The sequence below is a fragment of the Chaetura pelagica genome, unplaced genomic scaffold (assembly GCF_000747805.2).
Source record: "Chaetura pelagica isolate M959 unplaced genomic scaffold, ChaPel_1.0 scaffold343, whole genome shotgun sequence".
NCBI lineage: Eukaryota > Metazoa > Chordata > Aves > Apodiformes > Apodidae > Chaetura > Chaetura pelagica.
In genome coordinates this window covers 1,500,658-1,525,356 of record NW_009952873.1, presented here as the reverse complement: position 1 = coordinate 1,525,356, position 24,699 = coordinate 1,500,658, and the positions used below count along the sequence as shown (strand labels likewise).

The 24,699-nt window shown below is 46.4% G+C and overlaps 1 protein-coding gene across 1 annotated transcript in view; it reads right to left on the bottom strand.

Annotated features, from left to right (window-relative positions):
- B4GALNT3 (beta-1,4-N-acetyl-galactosaminyl transferase 3) overlaps window positions 1-24,568 on the bottom strand; it is a 63,196-nt gene extending 38,628 nt beyond the window's left edge. The window contains exons 1-2 of the mRNA XM_009995221.1: window positions 24,470-24,568; window positions 24,213-24,315 (exon numbers count right to left, since the gene is read on the bottom strand). Of these exons, the coding sequence (XP_009993523.1) occupies window positions 24,213-24,315; window positions 24,470-24,568 (202 nt within the window). The remainder of the gene's footprint in view (window positions 1-24,212; window positions 24,316-24,469) is intronic.
- Between the last annotated feature and the right edge of the window lie 131 nt (window positions 24,569-24,699).

Genomic DNA, 24,699 nt, shown 5'->3' with positions numbered 1-24,699 from the left:
GAAAAAAATTCTCATCTAGGAATCTCTGCACCTCTCCAGCTCTGAAGCAAAGTAAGCCTCAGTGGATTCAACTTCAAATGCTTATAACTTTGCATAATTAGGAAATGACAGAGTAACATTTTTTATGCATCTTTGCCTATGATCAAAAGCATGATTGTCACAAAGCCAGATGAGACCCACAGCATGTCCCAGACTCTTGGTGAAATCTGGTCACCGAAGCATTCAGTTGCTGTAAGTGACCCTTGCAGAGGGGATGCCCTTTACGAACATCTAACTATTTTAGGCCATCTCAAATGAAAAAAGAGTTTAATTAGCAACTTTATTCCTGCTCTAGACTGTTAAAGAAAGTTACAAAAACATGTAGAGCATGCATAATTTCCCACCAAACTCTACAGGAATTTTTAGGATGCTTCTACATTTGATCCCCATAGCTAACCCTAGAAACTTGTACAGATCTTCCTCATAAAATCTGCATGCACTTATGCTAGCAATGTGCTAAGGTCTCTGTACAGGTAAGGTCTCACCCAGCAAAAGCTCAAATAACAGGAAAGATATCCCAAGCATAACGCTATCTGAAAACAATGAACTAAGAGGAAACATCACAGAAGAGGAAAAAAATTATCTTTCTTTCTACCAGCTCTGCAAGAGAAGGGTAACTGTCTGGTTTCTTCCATCCCTTCTGAATCAGCCTCCCCATAATTTTTATTTAATTTCTTTACCCCTGTCATTCACTTCATCTCTCAGACTCTTCCAGCTAGGTTCTGACAGTTTTGGGGGAGCATCCAGACATTCCCACTTCCCAGTGACCCTCCGGAGACTCCTCCTTCAAGTTCTCTTGTGTTTTCTGGTGAGCTCTGTCTCCTCTTTTATCAGCTGCTTGCAAGTTCTGCCCCAGTCTTACAGCACTGGAAAAAAAAGCAACCCGATAGCATGAATAAATGATAGCTAGTCCCTCCTCTCCCTTTCACCTCTTCTTCTCTGGCTGTAAGTGATCCACCTGTGGCAGAGGCAACAAGCAAGCACACACCCAGGCTAGGCTGTGGTGCTGCCACATCAAGCCCCCAGGGCTCACTCCAGGCCAGGGTGCCATCCAAGCAGGTTTCTGAGTGAGCCAAAATGTTGCTCTTCTCAGCTGCCCTGGCATCCTGCTGGTATCTTGGGTGGAGAAGGCCTGATGGGTTCAGCCTGAGGGACAACAAGAGCTCCCATCCAACCCAGTATCTCCTGGGGGACACCTGCACCCAGCAGCTTCCCATGCCACCAGAGCTCAAGGCATGACTGACTATATTTTCTCTGGAGGCCACATACAGCTTGTGCTTCTGTCATAGCTCCAGAGAAATCAGCTGCAGCTTCCTGGTCCTTGCCTGCTTGATGCTCAAGGCTCTTCTCATGAAAAGCTATTAGATGTCATGACTCAGCCCTCACCCCACAGTAAAGCTAAAAACAAACAACAAGCAATGACAAGACAAAGAAAAGAGTAATTGTCATATGAGAAAAATTTATAAGCTATTCTTCCCACCCAGGACTTCCCCATGTCAGACATGTAGAAAGCACCAACTAAACCATTCCAGCAGACTCCCCGGGGCCAGCAGGGGCTGGGTGTGACAGACACCAAAAGGTCCTGCTATAAGGGCCAGGGGGAACCCTTACGGCTAATGTCCTTATGGTGCAGAGCTGCATTTCTTAGAGCAAAGGAATCCTTTCCCCTCCCCCCATCTGACAAGACATAGTACTGAACTTGAATAGATTGGTGGGAGCAGCATTTGGGGACACCCCAGTACTCGTGAACCTGAGATGGAAGACTGAATCCCTAGTGAAATCCGAACTGCTTCAACACCACAAGCAAGGTAGGAGCCACAGTGGAGCACACTCAGCAATCCCATGTGCAGGCTTTAATCAGGACCCATGAGACACCAAAATGCAATTACAGCCAAAGAGGTGATATAGGACAGCATCTCAGTATCCAGCATTATCTGAGTTTTAAGTTGCTTGTTCCAGTTGGCTCAGTTTTTAAATCAAAAGGATGTTTTCTAACCAATGGTGGTACAAAACACAAGCTGTAAAAACAAGCCAGGTTATTTTTTGCTCTTTAAAAAAAAAACACCACCCATTAGGGATCTTGCCCAATGGTCAAAACTGCCCAGCTGCTCATTTGTGTGCACAGCTGTATGCAATTTGTATGATCCTACAGCTATAGGAGCAGAAAGAACAGAACAAAAGGAACAGGGCAAAACCAAGTTGCCACAAGGAGCAGCATTAAAAAGATTCCCTTTATCACTCATCTTCCCAGTAATTAAGGTAGCTTTCTCCCAGGTTTCTAAGTGACTAAACCACCCTGGAAGAATCAACCCAAGTGTATTTTCAACCCATGTTTTTGTTTACTCAGAGCGAGCCAATTTTTAATGTACTTCTTACAAGCATTCTCAACAGGCTGGGATTATCAAAGAGTTAGCCAAATCAGGAGGAAAAAAAAAGCAATGCCCATCTAATGAAGTGTTGCTAAACAACATCAAATACATGTGAGGAGATTTTGATCTGCTCCTGGAAGTTCCACAAGCTTGCACACAAAGTGAAATAAATATGGCAGATTATTTATTGCTATTTCTTCACTCAACTCTAAGAGCTTCTGCCAGAAATACAGTTCCCCTGCATGGAACTGTAACCACAGAGGCCCGCCTAGGGCTACTCAGCACGTAGATGTAGTCCAAACTTACTGAATGCTGCTGGTTTCAATTAGGGACTAGAGCTGGTGCTTTAATTCCATCTTACAAAGAAAAGTCTCTCTGAAAAAGGCACAGCAAATGCATGGCACCTCCCTGTGCAGGAAATAAAAGCCTGACATAGGAACTCAGTAATTAGCAGATCAGACCATTGGTTCATCCCATCAAATAATCTGCCTTTGACCAGTGGCCAACAACTAGCGTTTAAAAGGCAGAAGAAAGCAACCTTCAAAAGTACCTTCATCTGTGTTACTTTACAGAGAAGAAAAAAAAAAAAAGTCTTCATGACCTATGCAACAGTCAGCTTATGCCCTGCAGCAAAAATTGTGATTACTTTTCTCTTACCATGTGTAGTTGCAAGCGTTACGATTAGTCATAAAATTATCCAACCCTTAAAAAAAAATAAAATAAATCCAGTCACATCACTTGCATCATTGGCTCCTGCAGCATTGAATTAACCATGCTGAAATTACCCAGCACATACATGATAGGCTGATTTTACAAACAATGCTTTTTAATTTAATGGCGTAACTGTCTTATGCTACAGGGTTGAAGGAAACCAAGAGGCTGATTTCATTTCTAGAGCCACTTTGAATTCTGCTGTAGACCAGCTTTAACCCTTCTCTCTTTGTGGGGAGAAAAATAAAGTAGATATAGGTATCTTATACAAGTAAATCCTGTCACAAGCAAATCTCTTCTGCCCCAACAACCTTCACTGTTGCTTCCCCTTGGTCTTTCCCAGACCTCATGACAGCCCTGAGCATGAAGCACACAGATCTAACTGCTCTGCTCCAGATGGAGACGTATCTGGGTTCAAGGGAATGTCAGAACTCAGTCATGCCTCCTTATGTTCTCTTCCATTTGTAGAACAAAGCTGCTCTAGACCACACTGGTTTCAGCCCAGAGGGAGCCCTTCCACTGGCTTCTGTGGGCTTAGATCCAGCCCTTGGCCCTCACTTCCACATTTTGATTAGCTGCAGCAAGCAAGGCAGATAGCTTTGTTGCTTAGCCAATTTTTACTCTTCTGCCTAGTCAGTAACTCCTGGGTCGCTCACCCTTCCAAGCAGTCCCCTGCATGACAATTTTTGAAAGAGGTATGCCTGGATTTTTCAGTTCCTGGTAACTGGAATCTGTGGCCTTTCCACACAACTCCAGTAACTCAGAGGCATCCAGTTATGCAGATGAAGGATGTATTGGTTTTACTGTATCAAATCTCCTACTAGCCTGACTTTAATTAGCTCTTCACAGACTGATTTTTATCTCAAAAATGCTGTGATGAATCTGAAGCAACCCCACTGAGGAGCAGAGTTTTGAGAATGGCACTTGGCCTCCACAATGAAGTTCAGACATTCTGTGCATTCCTGGAAGGGCTGATCAGTAAACAGCCATGAGAGCAGTTCCTGGCAAGATCAAACTTCCAGGGGTCAGCTTTCCAACCCAGGTGCATCAAAACCAGCAAGTTAGTCCATATCAAGTGAGACACTTCTCACAGTCAGGACCTTGCCACAGCATCCCATGCTTCCCTCCTGTAGGAACTCTCATCCTGGGGATGAGAGTAGCTTGCCTAAAGCCAACCCCTGGGGAAACCCAAGCATTTCAGCCCAGCTTGAAAACAGTGCAGAGGACAGGAGGGTGAAGGGTGTCCCACTGTAGAGTAGCTGAAGCTGGGTGCAGCCACGGGGTGTTACTCCTCCTGGGTTCAGTTCAGCACTAGCATGTACATGAGGATCTCAGCAGAGGTTCACCTGCTCAGATCAGAGCTGTGCTTGGCCCACAGCCTTACACCTGCACTTTCTTGTCCTTGCAGCACGTGACACTGCCAAATGCTGTTGCAATGCAGACATCTTCCTGCTGTTCCAGTGCTGTTTTCATACAGATATTCAAAGACTGTGGGCTGCTTGGCTGTTACCAGGTTCTTGAGCACCACAAATAGCCCAGCTGAAGGTCTGGAAAATAAATGCTTCTCTGAAAGAAATGATGGCATTTGGCCAATCATATAGGAAATACACTTGTACAAACATGCTTGCAGACAGTTCCTCACCAGCTCCCCATCCCAAAAGGGGTGCCTTGGGTTAGTTAATCCACCTCAGGGATGGCATTGACCTGCTGGCTCTGACTATCCCCCCATAGCTGCCTCAGTCCTGGTCTTTTCCATTACTCACTAACCCTGGCTGTTTCACAGCTCTTTCCTTGGATGCTTATCTGTTCAAATTGACTCCAGGCCTCCTTGTGTCTAGCTCCCTTTGCAACTCTTCCAGGAGACACAGTCCAAGCATGGCAGCCTTCTCCTTGGTGCCTTCCCTGTCAACACTGCAAGAAATTTCACTTGTTTGAGACCTATGTAATCTATAGCTTTTTCCCCCAAACAATGCAACTCCAACAGTGTCAGACTGAAGCATCTGAATAGAGGTCTCATTCAAAGTAACCAGCATTGAAATGCTCCTACTAGGCCTGCATGGTGGACAAGCAAGATTTCTGCAGGTCTTATGGTCTGTGCAAGCAGCAGCCAAACATACCCTGGGGGAAGAAAGGAGTTCCATTTTGCTTTACTGGCCAACTCCCCATTGCACAAGGCACTGAAGAATCAGCTACAGTAAGCTGCATCTTGCTCTACTTGAGGTCAATAGGATTTCTGCGACTGATATTCAGAGGAAAATCATCCAGCTTATACCTTTTTGCTGAAGGATACACATTGATGCCTGGAAAGGGATAAGTATTATGGTTTATGCTGGCACCGAGTCCTGCTATAACCCCTCCTCATACCACAATTTAGCATTGATCTATACTGAGTCCTCGATTACCAAGTTTCTTACTTCACCATTGCCAGATCCCAAAGCAAAGTGCGCAGGATTGTTACCTGATTCCTTCCAGACCTTTGCCCAGCAGTGTTCTGGCACTGATAATTATTTGTACAGGCCAGGTATGTGGTGAGGTACCACACAGCTACTGCTGCTTACTAGCACCAATGGCCTCACCTAGTACAGAGGGAAAGAAGTACCAGAGTTCCCTTCACATACAGACAAGGCAGACCTGGGAGGCAAAACACAATTCAGTTGTGGAGTTTTATATAGAAAAATAGGGAGAATTTGTTATAGAGTAGAAATTTCAAGACCCCTGCAGACTGTCTTGGTGCTGTTTGTGTGCTGCTGTGTCCTTGTAACCCCTAAGAAGGTCCTGCAGTGACTGAACAACTAGTAATAGTTATCTGATATCTTGACTAATGGGAGCACAACCAAGACTCTCAGAAATTAAGAATGATTTATCAGGATTGTAGATTTTTTTTTTTAGCAACACTATTCTTTTCATCATAGTGATCTACAAGTGACAACCCTTTGCCCTAAGATTCCTGTCTGCTGAGGTATAATAGGTTCTTTGTGCTTTCTTTAGAAAAGAGCCCAACACTTTCAGGTATTTCCATACCTGCCAGAATTTGAAAATTACAGAAACATCTGGGGAGAGAAACAGGATGATCTTGCAGCTTTGATTAAGCAAAATGAGATTAAGAAAGCCTTTGTAAAACAACTGAGGAACAGGATGCTAAAAAGGAACACATGTACACTCCCTGATTGACTACAGGCTCTAAAAATACAGGTGTCTCCCGGTACAGTCCTGAGTCTACACAGGCAGAAATGTAGTGTCAGAATTTGAAATGGAAAAGCAACCTTACAGGAAACTTGCAGGTGCCCTCGCCATGTCATACCTTATTTATTCCAGGATCTGACCTACCATGTTCATGAACATTGCTCTCCACTGTCAAGGAACCCAGAAGCGAGAAACACTGCAATACGCGGCAAGCTGTGTATTCCCAGGAGCTTGGCAGGAGACAGCAAGGCTTTCAAGGTCATGACAACATGCAGGGGAAGACTATGAAAGAGTGCCGAGTAGGTGAGGTCAGCAACACACAGGTACTCGCATGCTGGCGTGGACAGGTATGTATGAAGAGGTGTGAATACACAGGTAGCAGCACCTCCACACGCAGAGGGCAGAGAGGGGCGTGCAGCTGTGAGAGGAGGTGGGTGCACAGCCTCAGAGATGAAGGGATGGAGCCTTTTGGCAGGAGGAGAGATGTTTCACTGGGAGAAGAAGAGAGATGCAGGGCTTTGGGTGTGCCTCCCTGCTGGTGTGGGTGGGGAAGCCAGGAGATGAGGAAAACTGGTATAGCACCATACAGGAGTGAACATGTGCTGCAAGCACTGATGCATACGCTGGGGTTATCCAGGTGCTGCTGACTTGCCCTGGGGCAAAGAACAGGTACAGAAATTGCACCACACATCTGTGGTATTCCTACATATGTAATATGATTCTGTAGGAAACTTATGCATGGGAGCCAACAGCACTTATTAGACAAACATTATTTACTGAAGTCCCCTGCCTCTGGCTCTTTCATTGCATGAGTATCCTACACAGAGAGAATCCTTGGTTATCACCATGCATGAGGGAAGACAACAACAGAGACCCTGTGTCAACGAGGGGCCAACACTGGAGAAAAAGCTCATTAACAACACCTGAAACCACTTGCTCTTCTGGTTGATGGCAAGTGCAGAACACAACATGGACAGCATTGAATTCTGTGATCTCAGGAAACCCAAGCTTAACATTAACCCTAAGGTAGGGCAGAGTGTAATGAAGTGTCCCACACCTGGCTGTACACAAAGGAAACCACTGCAGCCTGAAAGGCTTTTATGCAAAATAGTAAAGCTGAGGTGGAAGATGTACCTCTAGTCTATGAAACAACGCACCAAGCACTGTCAGCAGGTTGTTTAAGAGCAGATAGACACTGCTTAGCTGCTAACACTCTCACTTCACCTCCATTCCACAATGTGGCCTCCTCAGGCTCAGAGGGAAAAACTGTAACTAGATGCTTGTTGCAGATCAGCTTCATGCAGGCCACCTTGGGTCGCAAAGTGGATGTCAAATTGCCCTAGCACTAGCCCACCTGTCTGCCTTGCAACAGAGCTCAGCATCAAATTCCCTGGCCACTTGAAACAACACAAAAGGAAGTGCAAGTGCTGCATTCCCTCTGCTGGGAAATAATTGTTCTTGACCCAGAACAAACAGGTTTGGTCAGATGTGCTCAGCAAACATGAGGAGCACAGATGCCTTTGGAGCACAGGACACTTTAAAGGCACTATAATGAGATTATCTTAGTACATGATGCAAAATTAGGTTACACCTTTGTTTTCTTGGGAGATTCAATTGCTGGTTTCTGGCCTATGGGCTGATTGGTAGTACTTGGAGCACAGAGAGACCCCCCATATATGGAAAATGCTGCACATGGAAATGCCTTTAGAGCCTGAGAAACACTCGCAGAGAGTGAAGTTACATTTATTTACAAAGCTACAGATCCAGACAGTACTATCACATATATTTAAATATTAATCATCATCAGGATTATTTACAAAGGAATGCAAAGAAATAACACAGGGATTTGTACTGTTTCATTTAAACCATATATTGAGATGACAAATCCCAAGCACTCTAAACAGATGTAATGGTAAAATCCAAGAGTGTGAAGGAAGAATCATAGCCTATGTGTCTGCAACTGTACCAATGCATCTGCTATGTTAATGATAAAAAGCACCAATGCCACATGCTCCTGTCTCTCCCAGGAAGCAGAGCAGCTCTGCTGGAACTGCCAAGGTAGCCAGGGCTGGACAAGGCCTGTTCTGAGCATTTGCTACCAGCAGAAGAGGTGGCTCAAAACCTTTCCTCCCTTCTATTGCTACTTTTTTCTCTCATTCTCTATTTTTAATTTTACTTAAACATGCCTGCTCTAGGAGACTACCATGAACTTGGCCCAGTGCGAGGACCAGCCTGGTATTGACCTGAGCTGTCCTCCCTCCAGGGGTCTCTATTCTCAGCTAAGTAATGTATGAAAACCCAATCTCATGAAAAAAGCTCTCCAGTAATAAAGCTTTAAGCTGCCTTTGCACCATATTACTAAGCAATAGATAAATACACCCAGATCTAATACTGGATATGGGCGTTCTGCTCAGCCTATTGAGCCACTCTGGGAAAATAGTGGCAGGTCACCTCACCTGAACCACTCCAGTTTCAGGGTTTGAGACAAGAATTATAAGCAGTCTTAAGACCTACAGAGCCCAAAAAAGGCATCTCTGTGGATTTTAGTAGCTTGACTTTGAGAAGAGATCTCAGCAGACCTTGCAAATGCCCAGCTCTGCAAAAGGGAGACAGCAGAATATTTCAATGGTGGATTTTAAACACTCTGCTTGCAGAAGTCTATTTAGAATACAGGGACATGTCCAAGACCTAATCCAGCAGTCATTCCTGGCAATGCATTCTGACCTGGCTTTAGGGGAGCACCAGCCCCTTCCCAATGCCTTCTCTAGTGTGGTGGAGGAGCCTCCATGCTGCACAGCACCTAAAGCACTTACAGTCCAGTAGCATCTTCCCAGCAGCTCTGCAGGGCTTTAGGCATGGATGCTGACAGCCTGCCTTGCAGGGACATAGGAGCCCAGTGCTGCAGCTGGAAAACAGACTCTTCCTGGATAGCCTCAGACAGAAAAAGCAGGCCATTTCAAGTCTGGTTAGAAATCAGTATTTTTTTGCCAGTAGTCAATGCCAGAACAGAGTTCAGTGAGGGGGCAAAAACATGGAAGAACAATTCCTGCCCCCACCCTCTCCCCTTCTCAGTAAATTATAATTATTAAGAGCAAGAATGTCCCTCTCATTGTTACCAGCAAGTGCAGGAAAAAACCACTTTTCCACCCTAGAACAGCATTCAGCTGGGAAAAGATGTGTCTGTCCTCTCAAACTGGTGAGCTGGTGACACAACAGGCTTAAGTCCCCAGCCTCGGAAGTGCCAGTGCCCTGCAGGGTCACTCCAATCCCAGCCCTCGTGTGTTTCCAGTGCCACCAGAGAGAGCCAGGAGCTTCCAGGAGTCCAGGGTACCAGCACCAGGAAGAAACTTTGTACTAGAGGTCTTTCCAGATTTGTGTGAAGGGGAAAGAGCAGTCACCTTCTCCCTCAGCCTACCAGTCAGACTGCAGCTGGTGGTGCTTTCTTCACCTTGCTGGGTTTTAGGCAAATAAATCCTTCCCAGCAAAAAAAAGTAGCCCTGAGCTGGTGTGACAGAGTGCAATTCCTGTTGCAGCTGCAGGAGGCATATTTTCCTATATATTTTATTTTTTGCCTTTCTTTACTCATGCTAAAAATACCTGGATGTCCTTCACACAGGCACTCTTCATTCTGCCTCCAGCAGGGAAAAGGAAAGGGAAACTGGGGACTCACTTCAAAGTTTTATTTCCTTTAGTTCACTGGAATGAAACCACAGAGTGGTGGTTGCAGGAGGGAGGCACCTGTGCCTGGAGCTGAGAAGGGGGCAAGGACAGACCCTGTCAGTACCCCATCCCCTCCAGTTCCTGGAGCTCTCTCCTTCCCATACGCCTAATGTAATGGAGCCCTGGCAAAGGCCTGGCACACATGTCTGTACACACCTCCAGACACAAATAGAGAGGCCACTTTCCAAGTCAGCTGGTCAAATTAAGACACAGCTAGTGCAGCCAACCTGTGTTTCTCTGCTATATGCAGGAAAAGGAGATTTTCACCTCTCTTTCAGCCACAACAGTTGTCAGGCTGACTATGAACATGCCTTTCTGTTGTTTTTCTTCCTGCAGTTGGCCCAGCTTTCCCCCTGAGCAGTGCCTGCCAACCCCTACTGAAAAAAAACAGAAATCTCAATGTAAACCTTGTTTACATTTCCTCTGACCTTCATTAGGCTGTCAAAAGGTGCTCATTTTGCATACCCATAGCTAACCTCAGGCTGCCTCCTCCTGAGCTGTCAGGACCCATAATGTGCAAAACCCACAGCAGTCCTCCCTGCAAAGATCAGGGTTTGCCATTGTGCTGCCCTTGCATATACTGCATGTAGGTCTTTCCAAATGAAAGGAACAGGGCTTAGGGACCAAGGCCCCACCTCAGCTGCAGCGTGTCACCCATTTCTTTCCCCAGGCCGCGCAATTCAAGCAAGTGCAATGAATGGGAAAGGTCAGAGGTGAGACCTGAATTCTGTGGGGCCAAACAAGTTCCTGCATTACACACACTAGCAAAGTTGGTTCTCAGAAGACAGGGCAGTTGCATGCCTGGGGCAGCCAAACCAGCAGGACTGTACCAGCAGGGCAAGCTAGGTCTGGCAGAATAGCTGGTAATGAAACAGCATGCTTTCCCTTTGCACTTAAGTAATTTGGAGCCAAATTAATGCTTTTCCATTCATGGACATTGAGTATTTCAAAAGAATAAATAATAAATATCACTGACATCTTTACCATACAGGCTAATTGAGGCACGAGCTGCTGAAGTAGCTTGTTCTGAAGGCTCAGCTGCTCAGCAGCAGAGACAGGGATGGCATGCATCCCAGTTTGCCCAAATTTCTGCTGTAATCACCAGACCGCTGCCTCTCAGGGAGCCCGCCCTGCTGGAAGGCTGCTCTGTAATGAGAGAGTCAACAAGTGCTTATTTAGGGTGGGCAGCTCCTGAGGGCAGCAAAATCTTCAGCAGCTTGTACTAGAAGGGTGGGAGCGTGAATAGCATACTAGTTTTCTTAACAGCAGCCAAACCCAGAGAACCTCTCCCTAAGCGGGGAGATGCCTGTGGCTCTGAAGACATCCAGGAGCAAGAACTGGCCTCCCTGACTGTTTATATGATAGTCAAAGGGAGACTGAGAAGGAAATTGAGCTATGAGAATCAGGATTTCCTACTGTGTCTTGAGATTGTCCTGGCTGTGCCCTGCTCTCCTCACTGCTTCAGCATCTCCTCGAGCACTCCCCAGCAGGGTATCCTCACCCCTCACAGCTAGACCTCCAAGAAGCTGGCAAGGCACGCTGAGTGCTCTGCGTGGAAAGATTTAAGACAGTTTTCCTCTCCTCCAAGCCAGGCTCAGCTGGGTCAGACACAGCAGTTGGCAAGAGAACTGCTCCCTGCTAATTTTAGCCTCCGGCTCTCCACCCGGGCAGCAGCAGCTCTGGCGCTACGGAAAGCTGGGCCGCACCGAGGTGAGGGCAGGGAGATGCTGCCTTCAAACAGCCCGTATGGCCACGTGCTGCCAGCTAAATATAAACTGGTGGCAGGCAGGGGGGAGCTGTGCTGGCCCAGGCTGAAGAAAATCCTTCCCCCCCACCCCACGTCACCCAGAGTCAGAGCAAGGACAAAGTGCAGCTCCCAAGGGGATCTGCTCCCAAGGGGATCTGCTCCCAAGCCCAGGCAGCGCTCGCAGGACTTCCATTCTGGCTGGAGGGATAATTGAGGCTGCAAACGCGCAACAGGATCCTGTATGTTTCATGTATTTTTGGAAAGATGGGTGCTGGTGGGCCTTGGAAACCAGCACACCATGCCAAGCAAGCACAACGTTGCAAAACATGACTCCTAAGAGAGCACGGTCCAGTTCCTTCCTGTAATGGTTTCTTCTCCACCATGCTGCCTCCTACACATTGGTTACCAGTTGGCAGGACACCCTCTCTGCGGAGGCTGATAGCTGTGACATTGCAGTCTCTGCTCTGGGAGGGAGTGCTTGGGGTGGGAGTCAAGTAGGGCCAGTTTTCCCCTGTGCCTCCATGCAAACTTGTAGTGGTTCCAGCAAACAACACCTGTCATCCTGTGTGAGAGAAAAACCCCAAAAGGGTGTGGAAAGAAAGAGAGAGAGGGAGCCCCAAGGATTTTGAAAGGAGCAGAGGTAGCATGAATCTCAGTGAATCTAGTGAGTTTTTGGATTAAATGCTAACTGACCGTGGCCTACAGGGCTATACACAAACCTAGCACATTTTCTTTCATTTTCACTGTACCTAAGGAAAAGTGACTTCACATCCTTCATGAATAAAGTGGGACATATGAAAAATTCTTGACTACGCTAGCAAATTCTTTTTTACAGAAACAACTGGCAATGGGCTGAGCATTTGCTAGACACCCAGGACAAAACAGGTAACTGCAAACCAGGCAGAGCAGCTGCAGCACTGAGCACAATGCTCCACACAGGGAAATCAGAGGTCTTGGCAGACACTGACTACACTAAAAAGCCACCGTGGTGCTAAGGCATCAAGCACCCTTATGACACCAAATATGTTCTTAACCATCCCAATAAAGCTGCTCCTGCACCAGCTCCTGTAGTCATTATCCCTGCATTTTTCTCCACCTCTTTTAAAACTCTGAGTCAGTGGTTTACTCTGTGCCCTCTGACTCCTTTTTAAACCTCCTGTCTTTTTGATCTCTGCACTTGAGACTGTTCATTCTAATTTCTCTGCTCCCCTGAAATACCAAGTATTTGCTTCTAATTTAGTCTTCAGTTTTTTCCTGCTTACAGCTTTTTAGTGACCATTGGCATTTTCTGATCACTCTGCCCCGACACTTATTTCACAGTGGCCCATTTTTGGCTGCTTACTTTTGTTAAATAATTCCTGTCATCTGTATTCCCCAATGCTGCCTCTTCTCTCCTGCTTGTCTTTCACTTTTCTTTCTTCCTCTATTTCTGCATGAACTGCAAGACTTGCTAAAATATTTCTTTCCTCTCTTCAATGTGTCTATATCAGACATCTAATTCAAACAAGTTACAAGAAAAATGTGAAAACAGAATTGACAAAAGATCTAAGTTTAGGAAAAACAACCCAACTAAACATGCCATATGGGAAGCACAGGGGCTTGGGACAGAGCATTTCAGACACTACTGGAAGACCCGGAGTTAATCGGCAAAGCCATTACAACTTGCAAAGCAAAGGAAATTGGAGGCATGGCTGGAGCTGATGGAATGCAGACAGTGATCAGACAGCACAGACAAACTGAAATAATACTAGCCAGACGGAGGCAGGGGGACAGTAGTAGTTCAGAGAAGGAGCACATGCTCCCCTGCCCCACCAGCACACACAGAAGACCCTTTTCCCCACTGCAGCACAAGCCAGGAGCATTAACATCATCAAGACTCCTGCAAAGGAGCAGCAGGGATGAGACTCAGTGAGAGAGGAAAGGAACATGGAAAGCAAAAGCGTTTATTAGCTGCAGGCTACGTGCAGGTGAGCAGGAATATGCCAGCAATAGAGGAAATGCCAACAGATGAAAAGGCACTGGCGGGAAAACCAAATTAAGTTCAGGCTGAATGGTGGTGACCTTAGTTCTACCACTGGAGCAGGTGAACAACATGGACAAGTAAATACACAATTGGGTACAGGACAACACCCATTACCACGGTTAAAGTCTGTCAAACCCTGCCCTCACAAAGTGTGTCCAATTCCCTCAAGAGCCAGGAGTCCAAAACAGCAGGGACAGAATTAGAATATCTATCCAAGGATAAATAAGCTCCCAACATAGCACAAACTGGAGCAGTACCACTGTCCTTCAACTCACACACACCTTAAAAAGCTCTTCCTGCCCTGAGGAAGCGACTGCAAAACAAGCTGGACTGGGAACTGTCCTGGCAACCAGCGACAGAGCTGGAGCAGCCCAGCTGCCTGGGCAGACAAGAGGTGATGGAGCAGCCCCTGCCATACTCCTCCCCCCACAAACCTAATTGCTTCAGCCCTGAAGAATTTAACAACTTTATTAAAGAGGGTTTTGCCCTTGCCTGTGAGGGGAGAGGAGAATGATGGTTGATAACCAAACCACTTTTGGTGCGTGAGGTGCTCACAGCTGGTGGTCTGGCCAGTACGTGGAGACAAACCAAGCAACAACTTGGAAAATCCTTTTTCCAAAGACCACTATTTGGGCTGTGTTCGGCAATGAAGCTATTTGTAGGATATGTATGACTGTATGACTTTAGATCCATGCAGATGTTTACTCAAGGCAGAGGGACAGTCCTAGAGACTTATCATGCTAGGGTTGGGAAAAGCTAGATCTACATAACCCATGTGGCAAAAGGAAAAAGGAAAGGTGAAGTGTTGGCAACAGTAGTGCCAAGGCTGCTGTCAGTGTGTCTGTCTCAAAAAATCAGACAAGTTATAAACGTTGGAAAAAATGTCCATCAGAGCTAAAGCATTTTGCAGGCACAGCCACTGACAAAGAAGTGACGCAGGCTTAGTGTTTTGAGAACAAGCAGTAATTCACTGATCCACAGCTGACACATCAGTTGGTTTTGCTGTACAAGCCTAATTTACAAACTGAATATAAGCCCAACAGAGAAATGGTCATTGCAAACGCTTGCTAGCACAGGCCACAAAAATCCAGGCATATCAAGCCCAGCAGCACATTGCAACGTTGCCTGTCTCTCAGACTCATGGAATGGTTTGGGTGGGAATGGGCCTTTAAAGATCACCTAGTCCAAGCCCCCTGCCATGGGCAGGGACATCTTTCACTAGATCAGGTTGCTCAACATCCCAGCCAAAATAGCCTTGAATCCTTCCAGGGATGGAGCATCCACAGCTTCTCTGGGCAACCTGATTTCAGTGTCTCACCAACCTCATAACCAGAAGGACTTCCCTCAGCCTGCCTCGTGAACCCTGTCCCCTCACTAAGGGGAGGCCCACACCAGTGGACTGGGGAGACCAGGAAGGTCTCATACAACCTGTGGCAATCAACAAAATAATTTTCGATGCCAGGAGATGAAACAGGCAAGCCCACAGGATGGCCAGGTGTGGAGGCTGGACCTTGCAGCTGATACTGGTTGGGCTGGGCTGATGGTAGGGTGCTAGCTAGGTGTTCCTGTGACTCCACTGCCATGACATCATGGAGAGGAGCCCTGGTAGGGTGTAGGGGTGCCAGGCAAGCCATCCCTGAAGGCAGATCCACTTCCATTGGTTCTTCTTGATCTTCAGGTGGATTTACCTCCATGGGCTCCACACTATCAACCATGAGTGATGGCAACAGCTATTGTACAGCTGATGGTGTCACCCCTCTGACACTGCCTCCCCTTCTTCCACATCTCCTGCAAAAGCCTATCCTCCTTCCCATGCAAAAGTGGGCAGTCTTTTGCCATGCTGCTGTGGGACCTTTTTCTTCCAGTTGTCCTTGGAACCCAAGGGTCTTGAAGCTCAGCAAATTGTGGGCCAACTGCTGGGGTCCCTGTATTTATATGGCCAGAAAAGAAGGCAGCAAGGTGGTTCATGGCATCAGGAGGCCACTGTTATGGTGATGCATGTGGCCAAAGACAACTGCTCTGAGAGTTGGGAGATGTCCTACTGTGGAAAAAGGAGGAGGTTAGAGGGGCTAAGGGTCCTTTTCTTGAGAAATGCTCGCCTGCACCATTCTGCTGCCTCTCAGGAACCTCCACCTCCCTTCACATGCCTTAGGCTCCAGCCCCTTCCTCATCTAATGCCTGGGATCTCCTGGATCAGATAGTGGCTACAGTGCTCCTGTAGGGCTAGGGTCCTCAGTGACTCCCCACCCTCAACCACAGCTGCAAGGGGATGAAGCATCCAGACATCCCAGTGGGAAAGGGAGGTACAGACTCCATAAAGTCCTTGTCGATGGCCAAGCGTGGGCCCTTCTTTACTGTCTCCCAGCCCTGCCCCTGGACCATGGAAAGGTGCAATCTCATCCACAGGGCCTCAAGGGAGAGGGGAGGATAGGGCCCAGCATCCCTTAGGCCACTCTGTCAGCACAACCCAAGGAGTCTGTCAGCATCCACCAGGGAAGGCTGTGGGGTCTGAGGTGGCAGGGTTTCCTTCCACTCCAAGGTTCTATTCTCTAGCTTTAACCGCAAAACTTCTCACTGCTCTTTTCTGCCCCCCCTATTAAGAAAGACGAAACATATGAGCTGGGAAAGACTTTAATAATGTGTTCATTCTTAACACCTTGGCTTGGGTGTTATTTTGAATTTCTAAATAGATGCGGCTGCTCCCTCCCGTTGGTATGAGAGTACAGACTATGGGTCGTAATTGCTGTTCACAAAATTTCCTCTGAAATAGGCATACATTGATGTTTTCAAGACACAGAAATGGCAAAATGGGACTTCTTACGTTTACTCCTTATGTTACACGGAAGGAAGAAGAAGAACAGTTTCCCACAGGCAGAACATTTAATTTCAAGCTACACCTCTGGAGATTATTAGTTCAGTCAGGTTTGATACGAAAATTTGGTTTTGGCAGATTGTTTATTTTGCATTTTAGATTGAAAACAAAAGCCTGCCAACTGGCCTGCCTACAACAAAACATGGACTGTGGCAGCTAATGCTGAGTGAGCTGCCACAGCAGGTAATTGAGGCTATTAGTACACAGGGTGGTCTGGACAGGATATTATCAGCCAATTATAAATTTTGTTCTGCAGCTTAGATGGGGTTAATAGCACCCAGACATGACTACAGCAATTTTACAGAAAATAACATTACAAAATATAAATAAAACTCATTTAGGAAGTGAAGTATTTACGAGAAGAGCTGAAGATATCTTAACTGGGCTTAAATGAACAGCAGCACTGAGGAAGCTGCTGGAGTTGCCAACACCAAACATACGGGCCAAGTCAAACAGCCCACGCTAATGACATGGAAATAAGTGGCCTCTTGAAGCAAGGCAGAAACAGATTTATTTAGAATGGCAGGAAAAAATACACATATCATTAATGTAGATTATCTTCACTTCAAAAGAGCTCTACTAGGAAATTCTGCAGCCTAGCAGGTGATGACACTGATGTATTTTTACTGGTAAATGGGATATAACTGTATCTGACTATGAACTACTGTTTAGTGTCCATGAATTTACACAATTTCTGTAAAATACAGGCTTCCATATAAGTCCTATCTCCTAATACTCACAGTCCAGAGGGCTAGCAGAAAAGGAAGTTAAAAAGATAAAACATGCCTGTGGTGGAAGGCTCCACAGTCAAGTCTCTGATCTGTATTCAGCACTTCTACATTACTGAGTAGCACTGGCTGTCAATTGCTCATATTTGGCTCAACTGGGAAAAAAAACCCCTAAGAATATCTACATTGTCTGAAATCAACATCAAAGTCACAGATTTGAAAACCAGGAAGGAAGAAAACCCCTGTGGATGATAAAGGGGCCTGGGACTCTGCACCTCTACTCCACTCTGGTGAGAACACACCTGGAATACTGTGTCCAGCTCTGGAGCCCTCAGCACAGGAGAGACATGGACATGTTGGAAAGGGTCCAGAGAAGGGCCACAAACATGATCAAAGGGCTGGAGCACCTCTGCTACGAAGACAGGCTGAGAGAGTTGGGGCTGTTCAGCCTGGAGAAGAGAAGGCTGTGACCTCATAGCAGCCTTCCAGGGCCTAAAGGAACTACAAGAAAGCTGATCCAACATCGCCAAGTCAAATTGAATCTCATTACTTTATGTAGTTGACTGAAATCTTTGTTATGCCAACATGAACTGTTGTTATGAGGTGTCTTTGGAGAAGGCTGATTTATTTAAAAGCAACGTTGCCCCACACCATCTTAGCATCTCAAAGTGTAGGTGAGTCTCTCCAAATCAGGAATATCAAAACCTTTTGCTTTGGCATGGAAAAGTCTTCACAAGAAAACAGAATTGCAGAGGAGCTCTGGTCAAGATCCCAGTGTATTTTGGTTTGGCTAATCACACACACAGACTATGAATTTCTAACATCATGAAAAGCATAAGTATCTAAGCACCAGGTTCACATCTGTTTTTACCCAAGGCGTGACATGGATCTTTCTTAAATCTCACACCACATCTACACTAAGACAGCTTATTTCCTTTTCTGGAAAGCCCTTGTCAGCTATTACTGCAAGCCAGAGAAAAGCTATTGTTTTGGGAAGTGACTAGAAAAGGGAGCATCAATGCACAGTAAGAATGATTACTCAAAGTATAACAAAATCTATAAACCCATGAGTTCTTGAGAGTATCTTAACTGCTGGAGACGGAACATCATAATCACTCCATTCCCCACTGCCACGACCTACAAAGCAACCTCCATTTTCACAAAAACATTCCTGCCTTCTATTTTATTGCATCAGCAATTCCAAACCACCAGATGAAAGATTATTGACATCATCTCTCCCAGCACCACTCTTCCTTCACATCTGCCTGAACTTGCAGGTGAGAAAAGGCATGTTACTATGCCATACACATAAATGCATCTCCAGAAGAAAACAGCATTCCTCTGGCAACCCCACAGCATGGAGAAGATGCACAAGAGGGCAACACTCAATGAGATGTCCATCATCCTAATCCAGTCTGACGCAAGACAGGAAGGTGTTGTGCGGGGAATACATGCTTTGTTGGCACACCACTACACAAAGCTCTCACAGGTGACATGTGTACATAAAGGCATGGTGAGTTTATTTATAATGATAATATATAATGGTTGCAAATTATTTGAGGATCTTCTGGGGCCAGACAAGCTGCAGGCCAGGTTCCAAGGAAACAAACACTCAGGAGCTCTCGCACAGCATACAGGGATCTAGGCATTTGGTTCTGTTTCAAAAGGTTATTTAAGAGTCAAATCCCTACCTGACTTCAAGTCAAGAGGTAAAAAAAGGCAGGTTCCCAACTTACCTGCAGTACATGCCCCAGCAGCAGTGAAAGGATAGAGTGGCCCAGGACAAGTGTGGCACAGCTAGCATGAAGTTCAGGCAGTCCCCTGGCTGCTGTGCCAATGAACCTCACAACCAAGCTAGAGTATGATCGAAATTGCTCTTAGTAGCCCTGGATTCCCTGCTGAGTCTGTGACACTGGTCTGTGCTGTGAATATGGGCCTGGGGATGTTGGCTCACTTTATATATATCAGTGCAGATCAAGATGTGACAGGACTTCTGATCATCCTCGAGGGAGACAGAACTGACCACCTCGAAGTGAGAACTCTGCCCCACCTGCAGTTCCCATCCTGATGACTGCAGCTATAGTGGTCCACAATGTGCTTTGAGGAACAATGTTGCTTGGCACAGATCCCTGTGAATGAAGGTCTCCCTAGTGTGTTCAAAAGCACAGAAATATCACGTGCAAACTTCATGGTATAGATGTTCCCCTGCTGCCAACATCGCTCTTCAGGTGTGATGAGGCGATTTGGAGGCAATACCTAGTTCAACTTTTCCTCTGGGTTAACAGTTTCCACAGGAGGAAATCGATACTTCAGCCACCACTGGAGAGCCACACGGTCCAGTCTCTCCTCAGGGGACCTTGGTAACCTTCAGTGCAATTAGCTATGCAAAAGAGGGATACTGTGCATGTACAGGCAAGTAACCTTGCGTGTGAGCGATTGCAAAAGTCAGCCCGTGTGTGCATGTGAATGAACCTGCACAGCTAGGTGTGCTCAGCCTTATGCATAAGTGCTTCAGAGGGTACCTGAGCAGAGAGGATAGAGAAGGGAGTTGATGGCTTACATTATATGAGCAACTTCAGCTTCCTGCCAGCTACTTTTCTCACACAAACACATGCACCTGCCCTTTAACACCAACAGTCGGGTCAGCTTTTAAGCAACTCACTCAGCTTTGTAGAAGCCTGGATGCCTGAAGATCAGCAAGATCACCATGATGGCAGGGGAGGTGGTAAGAAACCAATTTTCTGGGGAAGGAGAGGAACACAACAGATGTACATACTGGGGAGGTGGAAGTCCTGCCATAAGGACTGTTTATCACACATCTCCACGGTTCCTTTAGAAGTCCTCCTATTATTCCACTTCAGAGAGTAGGACTACACTAGAAAAGCAGCAGTCTGAAATACTAGAAGTGAGACAGAAACCACTTGTCACAATCCAAGGTGGGAAGATAACATGTTCCCAGTGTTATTTACACAACAATAAAATGTAGAGAAACAGGATTGGGTTGAAGCAGCCAGGAGAGGCAGGTTAAAGAAGGGCCCCTCTGATCCCTTGTTCGTACAAGCTGCATCTCCCAGCAATCTGATCTAACCCTGCACACCTTGCTTGTGAGACACACATATGGCTCAGTGAGATGCTCACATCTGCAATAAAGGAAATTAGTGCAAGTGATTCATAGTCTCCTGAGATACCATGGTCTTTGCAGCAGAAAACACAGTCTGCACAGCAACAGCAGGGAATGACCTCACCTCCAAGTTTCTTCAGGGACCAGGATCTGCTTTTACTAAGTTGACATGAGGTGTGAATTGGGATCGTTGCACATCCTCCTTGCCTGCATGCATGGCTCACTGACACCAGCTTTGCTCCCTCAGAGTCATACCTTTCTGCATGGGTGGGCAAGATGAGGCACTGCTTAGAAAAACAGAGGTAGCAGGAGAAGGTCCCAGACTCACCAGCCTTTCCATCCAGAGCACTGCAACAGCTCTAGAAAGAGGCAGTGTCTTGGGGTGGGGGAGTCTTCCCTGAGGAAGACCTGTCCCTGCCCCTTCCAGTCATGCTGCTGAGCCATCATTACAGCAGTAAAAGCAGCATGCAGGACTCGTTCCCCAGACCTGGCTGCTCTGTGCTTTGCTGGTATTTTCTCCCTCCCCAACACCTCATTCACCTTTGGAAGAAGAAAGATCCCAGTCTCCAGCATTCACTTGTGGGAGCAAAGCATGTTGTGCAGCAGCTAGCAAAGATGAGAAAAACATTTCCACTGGAGAGCCCACTCCAGAGAGGTTAGGGCCTGTCAGCACCAAGAGTAAACAGACTGTCTCCAACTCCTAAGGTTTCTTGGCAGGGAAGCAATGTCCTGCCTGTTACAACTTGCTTTCAATGACAACAGGCCACATTCAATGTGAGGAAAGTTGTGCCCATCTTTAACTTACATCAGCCTGATTGTTTTTCTTCACCTCGCTGTAAACATGTTTAAGAGTCCTATAAATACCTATTGAGTAGCAGCCCAGCCAAGCAAATATTCCATCTGAACACCAATATCATGCGTATAAAAACAAAACACGTGGACTTCACTCCTTAGCATCAGCTTTAATATTCCTGTCATTTTAGACTCCTAAATTGTCTTTAAAGCAGTGAGAAATCGGGTTTAGATAAATTCTAGCCTCAAAAAAACCCACAAAAAAACAACAAAAAAAAAAAACCCCACAAACAAACAAACAAACCCACAAACAAAAAAAAAAAAAAAAAAAAAAAAAAAAAAAAAAATTTTTCAAAAAGCAGCAAAACAAAAAAAAAAAAAAAAAAAAAAAAAAAGCAGCAAACCCCACAACAAAAGGAACAGAAACACCCTCCTGCCCATGTGAACAGTCCTGCCAACAAGGTACATTAGGAATAACATCTAGGAATATCTTGATGCAGTCACATCACAAGAAAGAATGGTTTATTTATTTTTTTTACCAGAGCGACTGCTCATTTCAGCATCACCATCAAAGAAAGGCCACCACTCATGAGAGCCCATAGTGTCATCCATCCCTATCCAGCCCAACCCAATCCCCCCCAACAGCTAGAAAGGGGCCCAAATCAACTCAGGCACACATGAATCCCACAGTACCCATGGGGTGTACAAGTTCTACACTTCAGGCTGGTCCCTCAACCTTCTTTAACATTACAGCAAAAACAACTTAACGGCCAGAGCCTCTCCCAGTATACAGTGATGCAGCATCATGGAAGATGGTGGGTACCAATGATTACAGCATATTCTCTTAGGGCCTTTATTTTCGTTCATCCAAACATCCTTACGTGGTTACGTTTTTGGCACAGCAGAGCTGCAGATACATCAAGTCACTGATCTGGGAGCAGTGGTGGCATGGGGGCATCAAAGTGGCTTTGTGCTCCATTCCATGCATGGCTGAGAGGAAAGGGTGTTATTTTCTGTGACTCCTTATGGCCTTGCAAGAGGCGGGCTCACCTCTCCAGAAGAAGAAAGCATACTTGGCTTTCCACACACAGGGTACTTCAGCAATGTCTTTTAGGGAGGTAAGAAGAAAACTCCATTACGGACATAGGAAATGGAAACGGTGATCTCCTCCTCCTTCCAAACCCAGGAGCTCTTCAGCTTTCTGGCCCCAATGGAAGAAGTCTCTTAGCCTTCTTCCCAGAAAAAATTACCCACTAAACAGCCTTTTTATTTTATCAGCAATAACTGGGGAAGCTGTTGCATCAGTTAAGTTGAGGTGGTAGCCCCAGGTGGGACTTATGGTAGGGTTCGCACCTGGGACACGTGACAAAAAACAATGCAGAAATAGGAGGGGAAAAGTATTAATTGCTCTGAGAGTCACTCCCTTCCCACATTCGTTCCCTGGGATTTCTGGAAGGAGTCACTATGTGGAGTCACAAACACAGCTGCCCCAGTCCCCAGAGAAGAAAACATTACTTAGTTTTAACAGCCAAAAGAAAAAAAAAAATACTATTTGTCTTACATTCTGACTTCTGATTTCTCTTAAAACAAAACAGGCTTTTAGAAGTACCGGGGCAAGAGGAAGGGTGGGGAGAGTCACAGATTAACCTTCCTTCTGTTAGCAGGTTCCTGGATCCTGGCCATAAGGCCAGGAAAGCATGATGCCAAGGGCCCAGTGCACCCACAGAGCCTCTGCTCTCTGGGCACAGCTGCTCCAGAGCCCATGAGGAGCTGCCTGTCAGAGGGTTTCACTCTCCCACCCTTTCCAGCAGCTTTTAAATGCCTTCTGCATGCAACAAGCAGCCATGTCTCTGGTGGATTTGGGAGAATCTGTACTTTTATATAATTGAACTTTAATATAATGTAATTATTCTTTCATCTTCTGTTTTAGTTGGTAGCGACTACCACTGTTTCCAGTTTCAGTCTTAAAAGAGAATTACTTTTATAACAGAGCAAAAATAGCCCTGTTTAAAAGCAAAGAGGAAAAACCCAGTTAATAAGTTGTTTGCTCCTGCAAATCTCTTTTCTCCTCACTATCTCTGTCCGTTTCTCCCATCCACTCTCTCTCCCTTTGCATTGCTGGCAGCAAAAGGACCCTCAGCTGCACAGCTCCAAACACCTGACTCAGCCCCTCTCTCCTTGCAACCATTATTTTAAATACATCCAAGTGGTTTGTTTTCTCCCTTGCTGCACTGCACAGACCTTCTACGTAACTCTGCAGTTTCCTCTAAGGACTTTTTCTGGGGTAGTGGCAAAGTGGTGTGCAGAGAGAGGCTTGCCTAGATGGCATGAAAGATGGAACACGAAGTAGACTCATAGTGCAACCCATCTTCTTCTGTCCCTACTGATTCCACCAGGCATAAAAGGGAGAGTGTAACGACAGGATTTGTCCTGGCCAAAGAAATCAGATCTCTTACACTGCTGGAACAATAAACACACATTTTTAGCCTTACCGTCATATATAGCACAGAACAAACGGAGAAGCTGAAGTCCTGTAATGGATTTTGTAGGAGCAGACATTCACGGAGCTCCTGGCACACCCACAGGCTGAAGTTTTAAGGCTGAAATCAAGCCTGACTCACAGGAGGAAGAATCAGGGGGGTAATAACAAATAATGAAGGGACCAAGATGCTAAGAAGTATTAATAGTTAAATGTACACATGTATTTAAATAACGTTTACCCAATTAGACCGGTGTCAAGCACTGATACTATTCTGGAGCAGCAGCAACAACAAACACCACAGGCTTTTACAAAACCCCGAGACGTTCAAAACTTTCTTGCAACTGTAAAAAAAACCCACAACAGCATCAAATCTGCCGCGACACCGACAGGAATAACTTTTCCTCTACTCCAGAAGCAAAGCTCACTGCGCTCGGGGTACAACTCCCGCCGCACTCCCGGGAGTTCGCACAAAACCAGCTCGTTACCAGGCGAGCAGCGCGCACCGCCCGGCACGCACATCCCCTCCTCCTGGACACACACACACACACACACACACACACACACACACACACACACACACACTTCGTCTCCCATCAAAGCAACACGCGAAGCATCTTTGCTACCTCCCAGCTTAGCACCAGAGCACCGAGAACGAGAGGCAAACCTCACAGCCCCAACTAACTCCGGGCTCCGCGAACTCCCGCCAGGTCGTATTTTGACGGAGCTCCTGGTACAAGGGGAGGGCGAAAGGCAGGAAAGCGAAAACCCCCAGTTCCCACATCTCCGCCCCGGGGACACCCCCGGCCCCGCGCCCGAGGGCTGCCCAGGGAGCGGACCCAGCAGCGCCCCGACACGGGAGCGCAGCGCGGGGCTGCCGGGCGGGACACAGCGGGGAACGGACGGCAACGGGAC